The 24,008-nt window shown below is 40.0% G+C and overlaps 1 protein-coding gene across 2 annotated transcripts in view; it reads left to right on the plus strand.

Moving 5' to 3' along the window:
• LOC124544838 (phosphatidylinositol transfer protein alpha isoform) overlaps positions 1–22,712 on the plus strand; it is a 190,982-nt gene extending 168,270 nt beyond the window's left edge. The window contains exons 4-9 of one of the 2 annotated variants that reach the window (XM_047123542.1): positions 804–903; positions 5,208–5,285; positions 12,334–12,498; positions 15,799–15,920; positions 16,082–16,172; positions 20,595–22,712. In XM_047123542.1, coding sequence (XP_046979498.1) covers positions 804–903; positions 5,208–5,285; positions 12,334–12,498; positions 15,799–15,920; positions 16,082–16,172; positions 20,595–20,642 — 604 coding nt within the window. In that variant the 3' untranslated portion in view covers positions 20,643–22,712. Of the gene's footprint in view, positions 1–803; positions 904–4,919; positions 4,998–5,207; positions 5,286–12,333; positions 12,499–15,798; positions 15,921–16,081; positions 16,173–20,594 lie in introns of both variants that reach the window. The other variant, XM_047123541.1, reaches the window with a different exon arrangement.
• The last annotated feature ends 1,296 nt before the right edge of the window (positions 22,713–24,008 follow it).

Raw genomic sequence — 24,008 nt, forward strand, 5'->3', positions numbered from 1 at the left:
CTGAGTTCTCTTTTCTCTATTATCTAGCAGCAGTGGCAATGTAACTTCACATACAGGTATTCACATCTGTGAAAACAGCAGTTATCTCAGTAAATCCCCAACTCCTTTTTTGAAACTATCCTGTTTGTTATATTGGTCATTTGAAGGAAAGGAGCCACTACTATAACAATTATTATTTCACAGTTGAAACACAGGTGCTGCTCTGATTTACCTTTATTTTTTTGTGACTTGACATATTATTAATTAAAATGGAAGCTCACAAGCAAAAGAGGAATAGCCCTTTGAACTGATTGACAAAAATGACAGTTCAGATACTTCATAGAAATGCTTATGTATTTTGGTGAAACTTTCTCTTTCTGAAAAATTGGTGCACTCACTGCTACAGCAAAACGTTGGCTTTAGCCAGATCATGGATCATGGTGGTTGTAAACACCCCCCTCCCCCCCCCCCCCCCAAATAAATAAATAAAAAAATTACACCTTTGAATTTATGTAATGGCCTTCACAAACTTCAGAAGGCAACAAATTATATCAGAAAATTGAAAATATAAAGGGAATATTTATGGTTACAATCATTCACTCTGAAAACCCCAGTTTGATGCTGCTGCTACAATTACTATTATTATTACCATCATCATCAAGTTAACTACTGAACCTATGCTGTTCATTGATGCACATCTGTTGTTGATAAACTTGTAAAATGCAAAACAGTTGACTAATTTGCAATAGAGTAATTGTGTTTTAGATCTGATTAACTTTTTGTGCACACATCTTGCTAATAGATTTATTTTATTTCTCTTCCAGTAAAGTTCCAGCCTTTATAAGGCTACTTGCACCAAAGGGCTCTCTAGAAATTCATGAAGAGGCATGGAATGCTTATCCTTATTGCAAAACAGTCATATCTGTAAGTATAAGATCTGTAGTCTCTTTCTGTGATATAATAGAATCTCTCTGTCTGTCTGTCTGTGTGTGTGTGTGTGTGTGTGTGTGTGTGTGTGTGTGTGTGTGTGTGTGTGTGTGAAGTGAAATTAGAAAAAAAGTAATTAGAAAAAAATTAAATTACTTTTTTTTCTTCCAGTGTTTCAGCTCAATTAGAATAGTCTGTGAGAAATGTATAGGTAGGTAGCGAAAAGAGTAAGTTGCCATGAACAATTCACTTAAAGGATTATTCTCATCAGAATCTGCAGCAGGACAAACATCAACAACAGTAGTCGAGGTACACATACTGAAGCCACAAGCAGGAGATGAAGAGGTAGAGAAAGTATTTGAGGATATGTAATGTGGTATGTAAAGGGAGATGACAATCTAATACTTGTGAGGAATATGAACACTGTTGTAGGGAACAGTGTTAAGAACATATTTAATAGAGAATACTATCTTGGCAGCATGTATGAGAAAGGAGAGAAGCTCCTTAAGTTCCGCAATAAATTGTGACTAGTGTAGCAAATGCACTGCTCAAGAATTAAGAGGTAGTGGTGTAGGCATAGTGTTTTGATTGGAAAAGATGTAAGGTGAGGATGCAGTCTTTCTGACATACATATTTAGTATGTCTACATCTACATCATACTTTGAGAGCTACCTAATGGTGTGTGTGATGGAGGGTACTTCTCATACCACTAACAGATCTCCCCCCACCCCCCACCCCCTTCCCTGTTCCACTCCAGATGGGGCATGGGAGCAGTGATTGTCAGTAATCTTCTGTATTCTCGAATTTTTACATCATTTTCATTTCATGAGGCGCATGTGGGAGGAAGTAATAAGTTTTCTGGCTCTTTCTAGAAAATACTCTCTCAAAATTACAATGTTAAACCTTTCTCCTTGATGCACAATGCTTCTCTTGTAGTGCGTGCCACTGGAGTTTGTTGAGCATCTTTGTGATACACTCGTGCCGGCAAATGATCCCGTGGTGAAATGCTTCGCTCTTTGTTGGAGCTTCTCTATATCCTCTATCGGTCCTACCTGGTAAGATTCCCAGGTTCACCAAAATGCTAAAGACTTGGTGGAACAATTGGCTTTAAAGCCACCTCCTTCATGGATGGAGTTAAATTTCTTTAGCAGTCTTCATGTAAATCTGTCTAGCATCTGCATTTCCTACTATTTGTTTTATGTGGTCATTCCATTTAAGGTTGCTCTGGACAGTTACGCCTAGATATTTTAAGTAGTAGTTGTTTCCAGCAGTTTCTCATCAATAGTGTAGATATACAGTAGTGAATTCCTTTTACTATGTTTATGCAATATATTACATTTATTTACATTAAGGGTCAACTGCCAGAGCCTGCACTATTATCAGTCCTCTGCATGCCACTCCGAAAATCAGTACTGTCTTGTGGTGTTGCTACTTTCGTACAGACAACTGCATTGTCTGCGAACAGTCTTAAAGAGCTTCTGATGTCTTATACTAGATCATTTACGTACATTGTAAACAGTAAAGGTCCTGTCACAATTGCACTTCCCTGGAGTATTCCCAAACTTACCTTTACATCTGTTGATTTTTTTGTGTTAAAATGACTTGAGTTCTATCTGCAAGGAAGTTGTGAATCCAGTGGCAAATCTGGTCCAGTACTGAGTAAGCTCGTATTTATTTCACTGAACAGCAGTGCACGATGGTGTCAAAATGCCTTCCTGAAGTCAAGGAACACAGCCTCAGCTTGCGTTGTCTATGGCACTTTGGATGCCGTGGAGGAACAGTCAGCAGAGTTTTACAACATCCTTGTTTGTAGAATCCATGTTGATTTTTGCAGAGGAGTTTTTTGTTCTCCAAAAAGTCATTCTTCAGCATAATACATGTTCCATAATGCTACAAAAGATTGATGTTGCTGATACAGGCCTGTATTGTGTGCATGTGGCCTGCACTTTTCACTAGTCACTAGGCATCCTTTATTAGTGCAGCAATCTAGGACAAACTGTTGCTAGAAGGAAAGCAAGTTCTTTAATATGATCTCCATAGAATATTACAGGTATATCATCTGGTCCTGATGCCTTTCCACTGCTAAACTATTGTAGTTTCTCTTCAATTTCATGATTGGCTATCTCAGTATCTTCCATTTCGACATTTGTACAAGGATTGAAAGGAGAGACCATGTTCCAATCACCCAGTTGAAATAATTGTGAAAGAGTCAATTCAGTTCTTCAGACTTCTCTGTGCTATCTAACGTTCGATGCCAGTATGGTAACTGGATGAGTGAATAGATGATTTTGATCTATTCTCTGATTTTATATAAGACCAAAACCTCTTGGGATCCATTGAAAAAGTATTGAATGAAATGAAAGTTCAGGAGTGGGATTAAAATTCAGGGTGAAAGATGATCAACGATAAGTTATTGATGGCACTGCTCTGCTGTCCTCAGTGAAAATGAGAAAGAATTGCAGGACGTGTTGAATGGTATTAACAGTCCCATGAACACAGAGTATGGACTGAGAGTAAGTCAAAGAAAGATGGATATAACGAGTAGCAGAAAGGAGATTGGTCATAAAATTTACGTCAAAATTAGAGATTACATAGTAGACAAAGTGGAGCAATTTTGCTTCCTCAGGGGTAAAACGATACATGAGAGCAAAGCAAGCTGGATATGAGAAGCATTCTTGCACAGAAAAAGAGCATCCTCACTACAAGAAATAGTCATATCAACCAAAAGCCCTACTTTGAGAAATATGCAGCCTGGAGCACAGAATTATATGGAAGTTAATCGTGGGCAGTGAGAGACCAGGGAAAGAAGATAACGGAGGTGTTTGAGATATGGTGTTATGGAATGATGCTGAAAATGAAGTGAACTGATAATAAATGAAGTTCTTTGCAAATTGGCAGGCATAGAATTGTGTGGAAAACACTGACTAGAAGAAAGTACAGGATGATAGGACATGTTTAGATATGGGGAGTAATCTTCACAATACTAGAGGGAGCCATATTGGGCAAAAAGCTACAGGATGAAAGAGACATTGGAAAATATCCAACAAGTGAGGAGAGAAGGTGCAAGTGCTACTCCTAGGTGAAGAGGTTGGGAAGGAAGCGAGCTGTAGTAGGCTGAATCACATCAGTTGGTAGACTGAATATTTTTCTAAAGGATAACGTAATACATTTGAAGGTGATTTTATGCTTGTTCATGGTGTCTGTCTATGCAGCTGTGGAGCACTCCTTCATATAAATATCAGAAATTTGGAATATTACATAGACTTTCATTCAGGGTGCTTTAATTGTTAGTAGTAATTGAATGAGGAAAGTAGTAGTGCAACAAGTTTTAGACTGAAATATTAAATTTGTAATAGACTATCTATATATGTTGATCACGTGGCAAGTAATTAGATATTGGTGTTGCAATACTTGGCATAATGACATGCTACTTTCCCCATGGCAGAAGAAGCAATGGAACAAATAAAATACACTTAGTATGGCTTTACTTGGAAGAGCAGGACAGGGAATATAGTATTTTATTCTGTTGCAAGAAAGAAATATAGCATTATTTTCAGTATCCAGCAGGAGAAGCAGCTAGGATGTTTAAATTGATTTATTGTTATATTTTCACTTGTATAGAGTGAACAACTGTAAATAAGAAAGTTTTTATTGTGTGTCATTGAGAAAATGATGATATGGTTGATAAAAAACAAAATATGCTTTTGGTGACAGAAGGTTCACTTTCCCCCCTGTTTGCAGTCCTTGCTTTATTCCTCCCAGAATCAGTTGCAGAACTTCACTTTCCTTGCCCTATTTTCTCCATGTTCTTCACCCCTCATCCTGTAGTCACTTTCACTTCACCTCTGACGGAAGGAAATCTTGGAGGCCTGAAATACCATTTGTGTAAGCCATCTCATGTACACACCACTAAGACTTTTTAAAATTTGTTGTTCTTTCCTGGCTGCTTCTTCTGTCAGATAGAATGCTTTGAGATTTGTTTAAATTATGTCATTTTATTTTTCAAATTTCAGAATCCTCATTACATGAAAGAAAAGTTTCTTCTGGTAATTGAAACATTGCACGTGGGAGACAAAGGTGACCAACACAATGTGAGTGAAATGCTTTGTGGCAAGCTGTTTCTCTATTTTTGTGTGCTTCTTTTGTCCACAGGTTCTGAAGTTAAGAAGTCTGCTGTTCTTTCTCACCTGCATTCCCATTTTTCATGTTCCTTCAAATATATTTTCCCACTAATTGTGCCGTGGTGTTCTTTCTGTTTTTTATCATGCTTACTTCAAACTGCTGTTGGTGGTGGCAAACAGAATCCTGGCTACATGAAAGAGAATTTCATCATTGTTATAGAATCATTACATTTAGGAGACACAGGACATCAGAATAACGTAAGTTAGGGGCTGTTAATACATTGTAGACTTTCATTAGTTACCATGCATCGTAAACCATATTTTCCCCTTAACTTTAATGCATGACGGCTAGTGATGTAGAATGTGATATAACAATATTTACTGTTTGTTGTGTTAATACTTACTAGAATTTGGTTGTAGCAAGTGGTTGTGGTGGTGGTTGTTACAGTAGAGGTACTACTCTTAATGAAACTTGGAACAATCTGTGCTTTTTGTAAAACTTGACAAGTAATTTTTACAGTAAAATTATCTTCGCACTTACAGTATTAATTCTCTTGCACTTCTGTATTTTTCCACTCTTAGGAGAGACCGACTACTCAAAATAGCTTCAACCAATGTACAAAAATGCTAGGTAAAATAGTGAAAATTCTCTTGCTATGGTGTCTTATTTCCTTACCTTTTAATTATTTTAGAGATTTTGATTTTTCGTTTTCCTCCCACATTTCTATGGTAAATGGATAGTACTATTGTTAACAACAATTTTTGAGAGATATTTTTGCTTCCCCATTACAACTTTGTCAGTTGCTAGTGTCATAGCAAGTGTCAGGAAAATCTGGTTAACCGGGGTGAGATCCTTTTGAAGTAAATTCAGTCTTACCGCTTTGAAGAGTTCGTATACCAGCAGCAAGGCTGAGATTGCTTCCCATATGAATACTGAAGGTGTTGTTGTTAATGAAATGAAATGAGCATATTGCATCGTTGGCCCGGAGGCCCCTATTCGGGAAGTTCGGTCGCCAAATGCAAGTCTTATTTCATTCGATGCCACATTAGGCGACTTTCGTGTCAGTGATGAGGATGAAATGATGATTAGGGCAACACAACACCCAGCCCCTGAGCGGAGAAAATCTCCAACCCGGCTGGGAATCGAACCTGGGCCCCGCTTGCATTGGGAGCGAGCAAGTTACCTCCCAGCTAATCAGGCAGAAATTGTTGTTAATGAGAAGTACTCAGTGCCATAATGATGAAACATGGCTTTAACAATGAGGTGAGAGCAGTAGCTAATTTTGGAGAAAAACCGTATAGGGTTTACAATGAGTAGGAGTGTAAACATACACCTGTTGAAATGTGTGTATGTCATGGACTGCTGATAATGTGCTGAAAAGTAGAGATACATTATGATTTCAAGACATTTCTACTTCTAGATGCAGTTTTTCTGAGTAAGAAGCAACTGACTGTTGCTACCTTGTCAATTCTTGAAATGTATTGTACATCTTCACACATAATTACGGGGATTTTCTGCAAATCGATTTTAATAAAAGCTACTGTAAGGAGAAAACATATTAAAATATTTTATTAATGAAGGAATGAGTGCCTGCACACTTCCTCCCACTGCTATACTCTCACCCTCATCTGTGAACATTCTACAACTTCTTCTATAGATACTCTCTGTTCACTGGTCTCTCTCTCTCTCTCTCTCTCTCTCTCTCTCTCTCTCTCTAAATAATGTTAAGCATCAGAAATAAATAATTAATATGTGACTTAAAACTGTCCAAGGAAAAGCGCTTTGTATGGCCTATTTTAGATTTTTAGATAATATGCTGTAATTATGAAGAATAAATAAGTAAAAATAAAAACTCATTGTTCCCTGGTTTCTGTAAGTCACAGCTTGTGACCAAACCCTATCTTCGTTGTGTTTGTTATACAACACAGAAAATCTTAACCTGTTAATCAATTACATTACCATACTGCACCCTCTGTGTACTTCAGCATTTCTCAGTTCAGCTAAACTGGGCACTCCTGCCTCCCTCATTAACTTCTACAACAGTATAATTGTAAAAGTGTTCGCTAACTGTTTATGGTTTTAAACGTTTGAGCTGTATGTTTTTTTCAGGTTGCTATGCTTGTGGTTACATTCATATAACCTTCGCGTAATTTGAGACCAGTTTTTGGCAGATTACATTCAAAACGGGGCAAACAGCTGCCTGTTTCCTAACTGTGTTGTAAAAGTGTACTAGTCTTTTGGTTGTCATCTTGAGATTGTCATAAAATTTGTGACATTTCGAGCTTATAGCTTTCACTGTAAAAGGAGAGCAAGTATCTGTTTTTTAATCATATTGTATCATCAAATTGTACTATTCTGATTTTTACTGTCAATACATTGTAGTGGGAGTATTTCTCTTAGTTTACTTCTTAATGTTCATCTGAAAGGGAGACTGAAGATACTACTTTCCATAAGCAGAATCATTGCATTTTCTGTATGAAGAAAGCTTATCTATTTTTAATTGTTATTTGTGTAATTTCAACCAACACAACCAAAGAAACACACTACAAATATCAGAACATGTCATTCAAATAAGTTATTACACCTACAGCTGTATACATACATCTTAAGCCACCATATGATGCCTAGCAAAGGGTACCGTGTACCACTATTCCTCACTTCCTTTCCCTCCACTGAGGGAAGAACGACTACCTAGACGCCTCCATACAAGCCCTAATCTCTCTAATCTTACCTTCATAGTCCTTACATGAAATGTACATTGGCGGTAGTAGAATCGTTCTGCTGTCAGCTTCAAATGTTGATCATTGAAGCTTGCTTAATAGTGTTTCACAGAATGAATGTTGACCTTCCCTCTGGAATTCCCACTTGAGTTCACAAAACACCTCTGTAATACTCGTATTAATTGAACCTGCTGCTAACAAATTTAGCAGTACGCCCCCCTCTCCCCCCCCCCTCCCCCGTCTCTCCTCCCTCCCCCCTCTCCCCCTCCCTCTCCTCCCCTCTCCCCATCTCCCCACCTCCCTCCACCTCCCACCCACCTCCCCCCTCCCCCCTACCCTCCCCTCCTCTCCCCTCCCCACCCCATCCTCCCCTCTCCCCCTCCCCCACTCCCTCCCCCCTCTCCCCCTCCCACTCCCTCCCCCCTCTCCCCCTCCCCACTCCTCCCCCCTCTCCCTCCCCACTCCCTCCCCCTCTCCCCCTCCCCACTCCCTCTCCCCCTCTCCCCCTCCCTCTCTCCCTCCCCCCTCCTCTCCCTCCTCCCTCTCCCTCTCCCCTCTACCCCTCTCCCATCCCCCTCTCCTCTCCCTCCCCCATCTCCCTTCTCTCCCCCATCTCCCTCTCTCTCCCCCCATCTCTCTCTCCCCATCCCTCTCTCTCCCCCATCTCCTCTCTCTCCCCCATCTCCCTCTCTCTCCCCCATCTCCCTCTCTCTCCCCCATCTCCCTCTCTCTCCCCCATCTCCCTCTCTCTCCCCCCATCTCCCTCTCTCTCCCCCCCCATCTCCCTCTCTCTCCCCCATCTCCCTCTCTCTCCCCCCATCTCCCTCTCTCTCCCCCCATCTCCCTCTCTCTCCCCCCATCTCCCTCTCTCTCCCCCCATCTCCCTCTCTCTCCCCCCATCTCCCTCGCTCTCCCACCCTTCTCCCTCTCTCTCCCCCCATCTCCCTCTCTCTCCCCCCATCTCCCTCTCTCTCCCCCTCCCCCCCCATCTCCTCTCCCTCCCCCCCATCTCCCTCTCTCTCCCCCCATCTCCCTCTCTCTCCCCCATCTCCCTCTCCTCCCCCACTCCTCTCCCCTCCCCCCCCCCCATCTCCCTCTCCCCCCCCCCCATCTCCCTCTCCCCCCCCCCCCCATCTCCCTCTCTCTCCCCCCCCCATCTCCCTCTCTCTCCCCCTCCATCTCCCTCTCTCTCCCCCCCAGCTCCCTCTCTCTCTGTCCTCCCCATCTCCCTCTCCTCCCCCCCCTCTCCATCTCTCTCTGTCCTCCCCATCTCCCCCCCCCTCTCTCTCTCTCTCTCTCTCTCTGTCTCCCCATCTCCCCCCCCTCTCTCTCTCTCTCTCTCTCTCTGTCTCCCCATCTCCCCCCCCCCCTCTCTCTCTCTCTCTCTCTGTCTCCCCATCTCCCCCCCCCCTCTCTCTCTCTCTGTCTCCCCATCTCCCCCCCCCCCTCTCTCTCTCTCCTCTCTCTCTCTCTCTCTCTCCTCTCTCTCTCTCTCTCTCTCTCTCTCTCTCTCTCTCTCTCTGTGTCTCCCCATCTCCCCCCCGCTCTCTCTCTCTCTCTCTCTCTCTCTCTTCTCTCTCTCTCTCTCTCTCTCTCTCTCTCTCTCTCTCTGTGTCTCCCCATCTCCCCCCCGCTCTCTCTCTCTCTCTCTCTCTCTCTCTCTCTCTCTCTGTCTCCCCATCTCCCCCCCTCTCTCTCTCTCTCTGTCTCCCCATCTCCCCCCCTCTCTCTCTCTCTCTGTCTCCCCATCTCCCCCCCTCTCTCTCTCTCTCTGTCTCCCCATCTCCCCCCCTCTCTCTCTGTCTCCCCCATCTCCCTCTCTCTACCCCTCTCTCTTCCCCCCTCCTTGTCGCACCCCGCCCCCCCCCCCCCCTCCTCGATAAATTTAACTCGAGCAACGACCATCACCGTGGTATCATGTTCGCTAGTCCTTATCTCTATGCTGACACTGTTGATAATGTCAGGTCTGGTTGAAGCTGCAATGTCTATTGTGTGTGGCTTGTCAAATTAGCTGCTCAAGACACGTTTTCGGTTCAAAAGTGCTCCACAAGACTGCCTTTCTGTTACAACTGCAGTGATTATGTAGACGTCCAAGTTTATACATAATAGGTTAAAGTTGTCTCCATCTAATATTGCACGATCGGGGCATTCTCGTGCTATTGTGCATAGGCTTTCTTCAAATGATAGCTTTACAATCATGATGGAATTGGGTGTCTGTTAAAAACATCCAGTAATTGAGTTCACCTAGACCTTTTAAACGTATCCAGATAATTTCACCGTCTCGTCTCACTTTTGACTTTGATAGGCACAATATTTCTGCTGATTGCAATGTACACTATCTTCCTATGGTTAATCTGTCTTTGCGATTTATGTTCCATGCCTTGCAAAATATTTCAGAGCTTTCTACTTAAAGTTTCTGCCAGCATGATAACTTCCATGGAGGTTGGTAAATTTGGAAACTTCATTACAAATGCTTCAACAATTTGCTGATTTTGATATTTTAAATGTCTTTACTTTTTACACAATCTGATTTTGCTCTCTGCATATTGACTGACAAGTGTCCATCAGAGGACCTCAAACTATTTGTGTGTGTCAGCATGAGGAAAGAGGCATCGTGTGGATGTACCTCTAGAGACAGTAGTCAGTGTTGATGGCACCAAACGGGCATATGCATTACTGGACATTTGGTCATCCTCTGTTCAGAGTTTCACCTCTTTCTTAAAGATTACTGCTAAAGAGTTTGTGGAGGTCATTCAGTGTAAGCTTCCACACCGGTACTGACATCATTTAAAACTTCCAGGCTAATAGACCATGGTCGATGTATAAAACTTTCCCTAGTGTTTCCTCTCTGAATGCAGGAGACATCTTCGGAGGCAAAGGGGTGAACTCCAACCAGAACTCCAAGGAGTGCCGAATATATAGGCAGTGTAGAGGGCACCACAGTCTATCACGTGGTGCCGGCTATGAGATTATTTCTGTTAATTTCCAACATTCTCTATGAGTTAGTGGAAGATTACTTTCAGGACGTGACTTAGAACTACAGGAGTTGAAGTTTGACACAGACCTCGGGCTGATGACGATTACGTGGTGAAATCTATGAAAATTGTTATTGGTAGTTTGTATTCTACTTTTGTGGTGTTATCCTGTGGAAAGTGGAACTTTGTTTTCTGAATTACCATCACAAATGGAAATGAGTGTTTGGCATCATTGGCCAGGAGGCCCCTTGCGGGATAGGTCCGGCCGCCTTGCTGCAGGTCTTATTACATTCAACGCCACATTGGGTGACTTGCTCGCCGGGTGGGGATGAAATGATGATGAAGACAGCACAACACCCAGTCCCTGAGCGGAGAAAATCCCCCCCCAGCCGGGAATCAAACCCAGGCCCGTAGGAGGCAATCTGTCACGCTGACCACTCAGCTATCGGGGTGGGCATTACCATCATAGAAACAACTGTACAGAACTATGTTAAAAGCTAGCGAAGCCCATTTTCAACATGCAAAAGGGGGTGAATTATTATTTCCATCGAAAAAGAAAGTTTTCACTTTCGTTTTATGTGGCACTCTGTAGTGGTAATTGAAAAATAAATTTTGATAAGAGGAAATTAACTAGGGTGCCATTAATTAAAAGCAGCAGCCAATTAAAAATGGCACTGACAAATTTACCACTACGAGAGAGAAAATTAATAATTCAAGATATTGTCTAACCTGCTTTGATACCGATGGAGTGGACTAACCACGCAAATCATTTGTTGGTCATATGCTGATCATTAATATTAAGCATTATGCACAGAAATGCTGCCTGGGAACTGCATTTACAGATCAGCTTAACAGATCTCAGGGTCACACTCAAGTGGCTGCTACAAATTCGAACATCAATGATGACAGCAGGGGCCAGCAAATGATGTCAGCAGACTTGCAGTTCTCCTAGCTGAAACATAGAAATGTTAGCAGGCAAGGTTAACATTATTGAAATTTTGATGAACAATAACAATTATATTGATGATTTTTTTACGTAGATGAGAGATATTTTCAAGGTGTGTAAAATATTCAAGTAAAAGAGTGGAGACATCAATAGAGAGCGGGCCTCAGGAGAGAGCGAAACAGATGCTGCTCGTGTTTATATATGACTAAACAACTGAAGGCAAATTTACTGTCACTTAACCTAAGTATCTTCCAGTTCTGAAGGCCTCTTGTGTGGAAAAATGTTTGAGAGACTTCGCTGCGCTCCTTTCTGGTGTGGCTGACTGCATAAAATCTGATTGTGGACACTGCTTGCACTGCGACTGATGCATTAATTGGAAATTAAAAAATACAGTTGCTCTCTTTTGCTAGTTTTAACATCTGTATTCTCTCCCACATATAAGAAAAATTAATCACAGTTTTATATTCTAAGACAACTTAAAGACAATACACAGAATTAATACAAAAGTACAGCGTTTCTTACATAGGTTTGCCTAAATTATTTTTGTTTTGGGGGCTTAAATTTATTCACACACAAAAAGAAACATTTCAGGGTCATCTACTGTATAGCCTCAAAGAAACAAAATTTGGATGCTGTAAATGAGCAACGCCTTCTGTTTTTTCAGGTGCATGAACTACCCCCAGAAAAACTGAAAATGAGGGAAATAGTTCATATAGATATTGCCAATGACCCAGTATCCAGCAATGATTACAAAGCAGATGAGGACCCCACGACATTCAAGAGCCAGAAGACAGGCAGAGGTCCCCTCACTGGGCAGTGGATGGACAAGGTGAGGCTGGAGTGTGTGTGCACACTCTTTTTCTTTTGTGTATACATACACACCATGTACATTTTATTAATATTTTGAACTTCTAATCACAGTATGCAGGAGCTTTGTGGCTTGTGAATTCTAGATATGAAATTTTGTTTACAGTTTTGGAAACCTATTATCTAGGCATAGGGTTTTTGACTAGTAATCAAAACATCCTGGGTCCCAGTTTCGAACCTCGCCACTGCTCAAATATTGCATAAGAATCATTAGGAATGATGACTGAAGACTTCCGCCATAAGAAGTTACTGTCTTTCTGCCAGTGGCCCTGTCAAAGAGGACAAAGGAGACAGAGATTCAGGGCACTCTCTTGCTTGGATGGGTAACTGCCTCTGAAAGGTGAAAGGATCAGCAAAGACCAATGGTATGAAGATGCAGCAGGCAGTGGAAACCACTGCATTGAAGACAATATATAGATATATTCACAGGACATGTTAAGTGTAATTGAAGATGTGTCATGGTGATCTCTCCATTGGCAAAAGATTCTGAACTAGTCCTCCATGTGGAACTCCGGTAGGGAACTGCCAACTGAGTGACCAAGAGAAAAAGGTGCAATAAGGAACAAAAGGGCAACATTCTAAGAGTTGGGGTGTGGAATGTCAGAAGTTTGAATGTGGAAGGGAAGGTAAAAAATCTGGAAAAGGAAATGCTAAGCCTCAATCTAGATATAGTGAGAATCACTGCAGTGAAATAGAAAGAAGACAGGATTTTTGGTCCGATGATATTAACAGCAGCAGAAAATGTCTTAATGGGAGTAATATTTATTGTGAATAGAAAGTTAGGGCAGAGAGTGATACAGTTGTTCTCATTAGAATCGACAGCAAACCACTGACAATAATAATTCAGGTATATGTGCTGATGTCTTAAGACAAGATGAAGTAGTACAGAAAGTGTAAGAGGAGACTGAGTGGGTAATTCAGTATGTAAAGTGAGATGATGATGATAAAAAATCAAATATTGGATTGTAAGGCATACCTAGAAGCACATATAGGCTTGGATCACAATATAGTAATGATGAAGAGTAGACTGAAGTTAAAGAGAACAGTGAGGAAGAATCAGTGCACTAAGAAGTCAGATATGGAAGTGCTTACGAATGAAGAGAGAGGCTTAAGTTCACTGAGGTTGCAGGTACTGCTATATACTGAAATACTGAATAGCACAGCAGGCAGTTCAGTTAAAGAGTAGTGGGCACCCCTAAAAAGAGCAGTTGCAAATTTTGGGAAGACAAACATAGGTGTTAGGAAGGTAATGGAAAAACAGACCAGATACTTAAATTGATTGATGAAGGAAGCACTGAAATGTGCAGGAAAAGACAGGAATACAGCAATATAAATCCCTTAGGGATGAAAGAAATAGAGGCGCAGGAACTCAAATGAAAGAGCTGCAGGAAAAATGTAAAGAAAGTCAAAAAGAAATAATTGTCAGGACTGACTGAGCCCATAGAAAGTTCAAAATGGCCTTCACTGAAATTGAAATTGGAAGTGTGCAATGGGATTTCTCCTGTTAGAGGTGAGAACAGATATATGGAAAGAATACATTGAAGGCCTCAATGGGAGGGATAGAAGAATAAACTGAAGTCAGCGTAGTAGAGATAGGGGCTCCAGAATCAGTCAGAATTTGAGAGAGCTTTGGAAGACATAAGGTCAAATAAGGCAGAAGGAATAGACAACATTACTTCAGAATTTCTAAAATTGTTGCAGAAGTGGCCACCAAACAATGCTCAAGGTTGGTATGCAGAATCTAGGAGACTGCCAACATACTATCAGGCTTTCGAAAAAGAAATCATTGACAATTTTCTGAAGATTGCAAGGCAGATGAAGTGCGAAAACTATCACACAATCGGCTTAACAGCTGATGATGACCATTTTGGCATTAGGCAACGTAAAGGCACCAGAGAGACAGTCCTAACATTGCACTGGACAATTGGAAGCAAGCCCAAAGAAAAATACACACATTCACAGGATTTGTCTACTTGGGGAGGGAAAAAAAAAATGATGAGTAAGAAATTTGGAATGACGAGTAATACGACAGTATGTACAGTACAAGAACCAAGAGGGGAAAATAAAATATGAAGTCCAAAAGCAAATTGCTTGGATTAAAAAGGGTGTAAGACAGAATGTAGTCATTTGCCCTTATTGCTCAGTCTATGCATCAGAGAAGCAGTGGGCGGAATGAAAGAAATGTTCAAGAGTGAGATTAAAATTCAGGCTGAAGGGATATCGATGATAAGATTCGGTGATGACATTGCTATTATTAGTGAGGGTGAAGATTTATTACAGGGTTTGTTGAATGGAATGGATATCCTAATGAGTACAGAATTTGGATTGAGAGTAAACTGAAGAGAGACAGCAGAAATGAGACTAGCGAGTAACTTAACATCAAAACTGGTGATCACAAAGTAGATGAAGTTAAGGAATCCTGCTACCTTGGAAACAAAATAAAGTATGACATAATGAAGCAAGGTGGACATCAAGACAGACTAGCACAGGCAAAGAGGGCATTCCTGCCTGGGGAGGTCTTGTAGTATCAAAAATGGGCCTTAATTTCAGGAAGAAATTTCTGAGAAGGCACATTTTGAGCACATCATTGTATGACAGAGAATCATGGACCATTGGGAAACTTGGAAAGAACAGAATTGAAGCAGTTGAAATTCGACTCTACAGAGGAATGTTGAAAATTAAGTGGACTGATAAGGAATGAGATGGTCCTCTGCAGAATCGGTGAAGAAAGGAATATGTGGAACACACAACAAGAAGGGCGAGGATGATAAGATGTGTTGAGACATCAGAGAAAAGCTTTCATGGTAGTAGAGGGTAAAATCTGTAGAGGAATACAGAAATCAGAATTCATACAAGAAATAGAGGGTGCAGGTTGCAGTTGGTACTCTGAGCTGAAGAGGTTGAGACAGAAGAGGAATTCATGGCTGGCCACATCACACCAGTCAGAAGACTGATGACTCGAAAAGGTATGGCCATTAAAAATTAGCCAGGGTCATGCACCTAATCTGATGTGAAAAAATAAAAAAAAGTCAGCTATCACATCAAGTATTCCTGTTGTGGAAATATTTACAGAACATTAGTGTATGTATGCCATAAAATTTAAAATTTTAGATGATCATGAGTAATTAATGCCCTTTTTAATTTTGTGTGATTTGAATTGAAAGAGATCATTTTATTTTAAATATTTTTCTCTCTTGAATGTTGGTATCATTCAGCTTTGCCTGGAACAATTTTATCAACAGTCTGGTTTTGTGAGTTGCAGGTAAATCCTGTGATGACATGTTACAAGCTAGTCACTGTAGAGTTCAAATGGTTTGGTCTACAGACACGGATAGAGAATTTCATACAGAAATCGGAGAGACGATTGTTCACCAACTTCCATAGGTACGTGAAGTGTACTATTTTAATTCAGTTGTGATTATGTTGTAAATATACAAATGAATTAAAGTCAGAATGAAATTTGCAGACAGGCAGTAAAATTGCAATTCCTACCCATTTACATGTAGTGTGACATCCATGTAACATGTGTTTTATGTTCTGTGTAGGCAAGTTTTCTGTTGGATGGATCGCTGGCACGGTCTAACGATGGAAGATATACGAGCCATAGAAGAAAAAACTAAAGAAGAATTAGATCGGGTAAGTATTCCTGATGTACGTATGCATCACGTGTGGTGATTTTTCATTTTTTTCATCTTCTCGGTGGATCCACCAAAATAAATTGGCAAGATGCATTAAATTTAGAAAAGAGAATCCTTACTATCAGGTAAATATTTCCACACATCAAATCTCAAAGAAGACAGAATTTAGTTAGTTTTTACAAAGCTCATAAATTATCTATTAGTTTGATAGGAGGTTACTTCTGGCAGATGAGAAAATGCCACCTGCATTATGAAAAATGTAGTACAGGAAAAAAAAAGCTTCCACACAGGTATACATATAATTAAGAAAGTTACACGACTGTAATTTCGGGTTGAATGTGGTGGTGGTGATATGAATGTATGTTAATACAATTTCGGAAGAAACTGTAAAATGTAAAAAACACAAAACGTGACCTACACATACAGTAATGTAGTTATATATGAATACCACATCCTTCCCCCAGTTTTAATGAATAAATTGTAAAAGCATTATACTGACATGACACACAGATCATCATCCATACTACTCCAGCCTATTTTCTCTGACATTACTTTCAGAATAATTAAAATACTCTAAAATTACAAATGATAAACAGTATTCTTAGCATTTGTGGCAGAAGAGGAGTGAGCTGAGAAGTTGATCTGTAAGGTTAAGTGGAGATAAAGGAGTATTCATTTACAAGAGAAAAAGAATAGAGCAAGAGGAGGAATACTAAATCAAATATTTATTTTATCTGAATAGGGAAGGAGGGAGAATATGATGGTGGTCTTTGAAAATAAAAAGGAAGACTAGAAGTGCAAAGTGAATAAAAAACTGAGACAAGAAAAGGACAAATATTAGAAGCCAAGCAAAAAACAGGGAATATTTGGAGTTTACAACCTAGAGAGGTTTCAAGAGTATACACTGAAGCGACAAGTCCTGGGATAGTGGCATAAACATAAGCAAACGTCTGTAGTATTGCGTACACAAGTATAAAAGGACAGTGCATTGGTGGAGCTGTTATTTTTATTCTGGTGATTCATGTGAATAGGTTTCCATTATGATTATAGCGGCACAATGGGAATTAACAGAGTTTGAATGTGGAATGGTTGTTGGAGCTAGACGCATGGAACATTTCCTTTTTGAAAATCATTAGGGAATTAAATATTCTGAGATCCACAGTGTCAAGAATGTGCCGAGAATATGTGCTTAGGCATTTCCTCTCGCCATGGAGAGTGCAGTAGCCAGTGGCCTTCCCATAACATGTAAGAGCAGTGGCCTTTGCATAGAGCAGTCATTGCTAACAGACAAGCAATGCTGCCTGAAATAACCACAGAAATCAATGTGGGACATACTACGTACATATCCATTTGTATAGTGTGCTGAAATTTGCCATTAGTGGGCTAGGACAGCAGACAGCAAATGCAGGTGCCTTTGATAACAGCATGACATCACCTGCAGTGCATGGCCTGGGATTGTGACCATAGTGGTTGGACTGTAGACAAATGGAAAACAATGGTGTGGTCAGATGAATCCCTATTTCAGTTAGTAAGAGTTGACAGTAGTGCTGGGTGTCTTGCAGAGCCCCGGAAGCCGTGGACCCGAGTTTGCAACAAGGTACTGTGCGAGCTGATGGTGGCTCCATTATGGTGTGGGCTGTGTTATGTGGATCATTGATCAAAAAATGATTATGTTTGTCTACTTGAAGATCCTTTGTAACCATTCATGTCCCCAAACAATGATAGAATTTTTATGGTTGACAATGGGCTGTGTATCCGGGTGACAATTGTTTGCAATTGGTTTGAAGAGCATTCTAGACATTTTGAGTGAACGATTTGCCCATCCAGATTACCTGATGCGAATCCTGTCGAACATTTATTGGACATAGTTGAGAGGTCAGTTCATGCACAAAATCCTGCACTGGCAGCACGTACACAATTATGGGTGGCAGTAGGTGCAGTATGGTCCAATATTTGTGCGATATATTAGGAGATATCTCAGGGCTTTTGCCACCTCAGTGTCGAATATGCTTACTTTTTTTCAGTGTACTTCAGAGAAACTGATACCGGCAGAGGATCACTTTGACACAGCTTGTGAAGGCTGTCATATATACATCATTGTTAATGAATGTGCCTGTCATGTGCAGATCCTGATTTAATTTATAGTACTGACACTAATCTTCTGTTTGGGTAGGGTTGAAACAGAATGTCTCAATAAGGCCAAATAAGAAGCTACTTGCATGAGTAATAGTGGCTTAGAATTCTGGAAACCTGACAGTGATCAAGAAAGCAATGTGATCACCCCATGCCCTCCCGTTCTGCAGAGAAATGACATCATATGGTAGAGGATGACGGTGTTCAGTCAGTATTGTGTGGCCCGTTTGATCTGATTACGATGTTACTTCACTTTGCATGTTCAGTACAAACAACTGCTCATGTAGTTAATTTAACAAAAGAGTAGCCTCTCCCATGCCCAGTCAATTTGCTATTGAGCTAGTGTTAATTCTCCAATGATACTAGAGGAAAGTAAATTATACTTTTTTCAATATACAGGGTGATTATAATTAAAGTTAAACTTTCAAACTGCTGTAGAAATAACACCACTGATCAGAATGATGCCAAATTGCAACCGAATATTGTCAGAGAAGGGGGAAAACGTATGGCAGAAGAAAAATATATAGTTACAAGATGAAGCCATGGATGGCGCTGCAAGCATCATAATTTAATAGTGGTTGACTAAAACTGACGAACGAATCATACAAAAATACCTAAGGTGTACATTTGACGTTAAAGAAATTGTACTACTCAGTGTGCATGGGTGTACAGGTGTGTTACTGTTAGTTATGTGAGCCCATCCACAAAGGCAAAGTCACATCATATTGGATGGGAAAAACTGGTTTTTAATTGTCCTGATGCCAAAAACCGCATAAAAAGCATCAATCAGAAACAAATTGGATTATTAATTTCCATGTGACTGGAGCAAAACATGTTCAGTATGCTGTCCACCCTTTTCTGCAACAAGTTGAAATCAACAAACATCATGTTCCACAACCGATCGATATGTTTCCAGGATCATGTTCAGGATGTGTTGCACAATACGTGCCTTCAGTGCAGCTGAGTTTCCAATCTGAAAACTGAACACATCATCTTTCAGATGACCCCACAGCCAGAAGTCACACGGATTGAGGTCAGGTGAGCGGGATTGCCAGGCTGTAGGGAAATGGTGGCTGATAATCCTAGCGTTTCCGAAATGGCGCTCCAGTAGCTGCTTAACTGGATTTTCAATGTGCAGAGGTGCACCATCTTGCATAAAAATGATCACATCCACGCTATTGGAGAGCTGGAATGATGTGATTGTGCAAGAGACACTCACAGCACATGTCTCTTGGAAAAAATATGGCTCTATGATAAATGATGCTGTAAACCCGCACCACACAGCCACCTTTTTAGGATGAAATGGTACTGGTTGATTTGCATGTGGATTTTCCATTGCCCATATTGGACAATTCTGTGCAATGACATGTGCTGTCAGATGGAAGTGGGCTTCGTCTTGTCCACAAAACCTTCCACGGCCAGTCATTGTCCTCTTCTGTGCGAGCAAGAAATTCGAAACAAAGGTCTCTCTTGCTGGCAGGTCAACGGGAAGCAACTTGCGCACATGGGTAATTTTGAATGTATACAAAGAAGGATGTTTCGTAGGATTGTATGCACCGAGCTCACGGGTATGTCCAATGTTTGGGCAATTCTCCATGCACTACACATTTGCACACCACCACTTGTCTCCTCCTGCATTGCTGTGGCCACTGCTTCCACTGATGTCAAATCAATTTGTTTCGTCCCTCTACCAGGTTGCATACCAAAAGAACCCATCTTTCTGAATTTCCTAATCTTGTCTCCAGACCCATGGCAGTCATCGGACCAACACCTTTATTAAACCCTTCAGCGTCCAGAACTTCTGCAGAGCAACGTGTGCACTGTCAACATTCTTGGAATACAGCTTTACAAGCAGTGTGTGATCCTGCATTGAGACAGTCATAGTGAATGTTGCACACCCAAAAGGATGAAAAGCCGTGTATTCTGCGTGTTTATACAAACTTCAGTGAGTCGTGCGCATGACAGGTGTTTTCATTTACATATCCTGACACATACAGCTCCATCTATTGATCAGTTTTCATACTATTGTTTTTTCTTCTGCCATATGTTTTCCCCCTTCTCCGATAATATTCCGTTGCAATCTGATGTCATCCTCATCAGTGGTGCTATTTCTACAGTGTTTTGAAAATTTAGCTTTAATTATAATCACTCTGTATATCATAAACTGTAACACAAGTGACTGTAACACAAGTGGTTACTGTAACAATTTCACAAAATCTTCTTCATTTGAACTGTTGTTCTTGCTATTGGCCAGCATTCTGTACTGATAAGGCTGTTTTTGTTTCAGCAACGTAATGTTGGGGAAGTCAGGGGAATGAAGGCAGAATCAGACTGAAGGGTGTCCAGGGAGTACTACATAGTCAAGAACTTGGAGAAAATTAAAGAGAAAATCATCTGCTACATTTCAGTAAATGTTGAATTAATTTGAATTATTAGATATGTCTTTGTGTAAAGTACGATTTTTATATACAGCAATGTATCAGTTTTATATCTTCATGTGGTACATTGTTCGAAAGAAGAAAGTATTTTTTGTTCCTTAAAACAGTCTTATCAGCTTCACATTTGTAACATTTTGACAGATTGTTTTATTTATTTTTATATGATAGAAAATGTAAAATGCAGTTGTTGTATGCATTCTGTTTACTTCAATGAAATTCTGTTTTTAAAGTTATCGGGTTTAATAGGCAGTGACTTTGTACTTCTATTGGAAGTATCATTGTAATGTGTAACTGCCCATGTTGCGTCCTCTTCCAGCACAAACAAAAAGAATAAGCAAAAATATGTTTCCTGATTCTCTCCATTTAATGTTGTGATTTTCATGTATTTAGCTTTCAGTTAGAATGCTGCAGATGATGAGATCCTGCATATTTTTCTTGTACAGTTACTGCCAACTGCTATGTGTCATTGATTCAATGAGAGTTGTCCCTGATTTTAGTGATGTAGCTCCAAAAATGACTACTTAATAAAAGTATAGATTGGTGTTTAACTACTGAAAGGGAATTGTATAAAAGTGTTACTTCTCTTTCATGTTATAATGTAAAATCAAGTTGCATGCTACCAAAAACAAAAGAAATCATACAGATGTACTGTGTTAGAAATAGAAGTCATAGTTCAGTTTAAAAAAAGAATATATGTGATTGAACTGTTGCACAGGTAGCTGACGAAAAGATGTTTGTTGATGGTTATTTGGAGTAACAGGTTTTTAAGAAAGATTTAAAATAAAACTCGTACAATAAGTCAATCTATTGATGTTTAGCAAGTGCTGTTTGGAAACTGTTGACATTTTAAATGCCATGAGAATAAATTTTTCATTATAGACAAATAATCCTCACATCACCATCAGTTTTTCTCTCTTTTGTTGCCGTGTGTATTTAAAGACATTGTTAGATTTAATCATTCCATTATTCTTATGACACTGGATTTGTGGTCAGTATGAACTTTATTGATGTGCTTATATTCATACAACAGTGGAAAATGAATGTTGAGAGTCTCTTGGAAAATGGAAATATGTGTGGGATCACTTGCCTTTAAAGTCAGAACCTATGTATTTGTTGTGGAAGTGGCCAGTTTTAATTTCTGTGGGAAGACGGGTGATTGTAGACAGTAGAATTCAGAGAGCATGTGGCTTTTGAAACAAGGTGACAATATTCCACAGCACAACGAAACCTGGTTTCCTTTTTATGTATAAACATTTACGTTGTGTTCGTAATGTTCAGTTTTTGTGCGAAATGTGAACATGCCTCTTCCTCTGTCTATAACAGAGCTTTCCATGTCATTTCTTTTAATTTGTGAAGCAAAATCTTCTTGAATAACTACTATGTAAAGTAACACATTAGAGTAAAATAGATCATTTGATTGTGCTTTTAAGGTGGAAGATTTGTTACCAGTCATTGTGATTGTCATGAAAAATGCAGCATGAAAGTTTCACTTTGTTTGCTTAGTCATTCTTGAACTTGTGAAATCCTCAGTATTGAATACCACATTTGCTGGAAAATTACTTAGTGGTGTAGAAATTAGCTTGCAACAGTGCATCTCAGTAATTTTTTCAGCTTCAACTCGTGTAAATTACAGAAATGTGTAGGCATTTTTGTGTATGAGTAAGAATGCATTGTTCACAGTGTTAGAAATTTTGTGGAGCGTAAGCTTTCTTCCTGATGGTGTGTGAAAGTGAATGTGGTGAGCAAATGTTTATGAAAGCAAGCTCATTAAATGTCACTGTTTTGAATTGATGTAGAAATGTTGTGATGTAAATAACAAAATGAAAAACAAATATTGCCACTTTATTTAGAAGTGGACTCTTTCAGAAGGATGAATCTTAGTATTATGTATAAATTGAGAGTTCATCAGAAATGCATATTAGGAATGATTTTTTCTGTGAAAGTAAACTGCAGATTTTTAAAATGCATGCATGCTGTTTTTATTATTTCTGTAATAGATAGTATATTTACCTTCAAAATTGTGTTTGGAGAGAGAGAGAGAGAGAGAGAGAGAGAGAGAGAGAGAGAGAGAGAGATTCTATAGTGCTAGTGGTTTCTGATACAGCAAATAACTCTTGTGTGTTTTCTGCACCTGTGAAACATCGGAATTTTGATTTCAGTGAAATTATTCCTTGTGCTGTTTTTTATTTCTAAGCAGCTGTTGTACATTATTCCTCAAAAATCAGGCCAGGCATGCTGTTACACACATCATGTTCTGTTGTGGCCGGCAGCAGCCACAAAGGTGTCAACATGCTAAAAGTATTTGTGACTTACCGTGTTGTTCATCAACAATCCTTAAGTGATTAACAGCCATTGAGTTAAATAAAATCCAGCATACATAAAATAAGCTTTTTCCGGGGTATACAGGATGCAACAAATAAATCTGATACTTTTTGATTAATAACAACTTGAATATAGCACACAGTTTTCAGTGTTGTGTACTGTCATTGTTTTTGTGGTACCATTTCAGTAGTCATGTGGTCTTGCGGGCACTGTGTATTTATTGTGGAAACTGTTTTCAAGTGTTGATTTCTACATTTGTGCTTGCTCTGTTCTGCCAAGAGTCTAGTGTGGGCCGAAAAGCAACTCTTCCACCCTGTAACAGAATTTGTTAGGAATGAAAAACCTTAGGCAAAAACTTCAAGCTCTAAAATGAAAGGTAACTGGCCACACAGTGTTGGTTACTATACCAGCCAACTCAGAAACATTTATCTACTACAAATCTCTCTGTAAGCAAATACATAATTATAATCCACTTTTTCACCTTCACAAAATTGTTGTGCTTCAACAGCTAAAGCCTCGGGTGATGACTGATGAATTGGTTTCATGATAAGCGGAAAAGGTTATTTCCATCAATATGGCAGTGTTAACATTCAGGTCTTCCACGGTTTGTTAGATAAAACCCTAAAGACACACATGAATGTCCTCTTTGTCATAACAAAATGACAGCAAGGTGAGCAGCTATAAAGAAATGTAATTTGGCCAAACTTCTTTGAGAGGATGCACAGACAAACAGATATGGCAGGGCTGTGTCTGTGAGCTGTCTGTAGGGCTGCCCACAGGCACTGCAGGCATGTGTGTCACCATGTGAGCATGATACATGCACGGCTCACATTCTCTTAGTGGTGAACAGGCTTGGAGACTGCCAGTACAACTGATGGCTGATGCTAGAGTTTATTTATTTATTTATTTATTTATTGTTCCATGGGACCAAATTAAGAAGT

The sequence above is a fragment of the Schistocerca americana genome, chromosome 8, assembly GCF_021461395.2.
Source record: "Schistocerca americana isolate TAMUIC-IGC-003095 chromosome 8, iqSchAmer2.1, whole genome shotgun sequence".
NCBI classification, from domain to species: domain Eukaryota; kingdom Metazoa; phylum Arthropoda; class Insecta; order Orthoptera; family Acrididae; genus Schistocerca; species Schistocerca americana.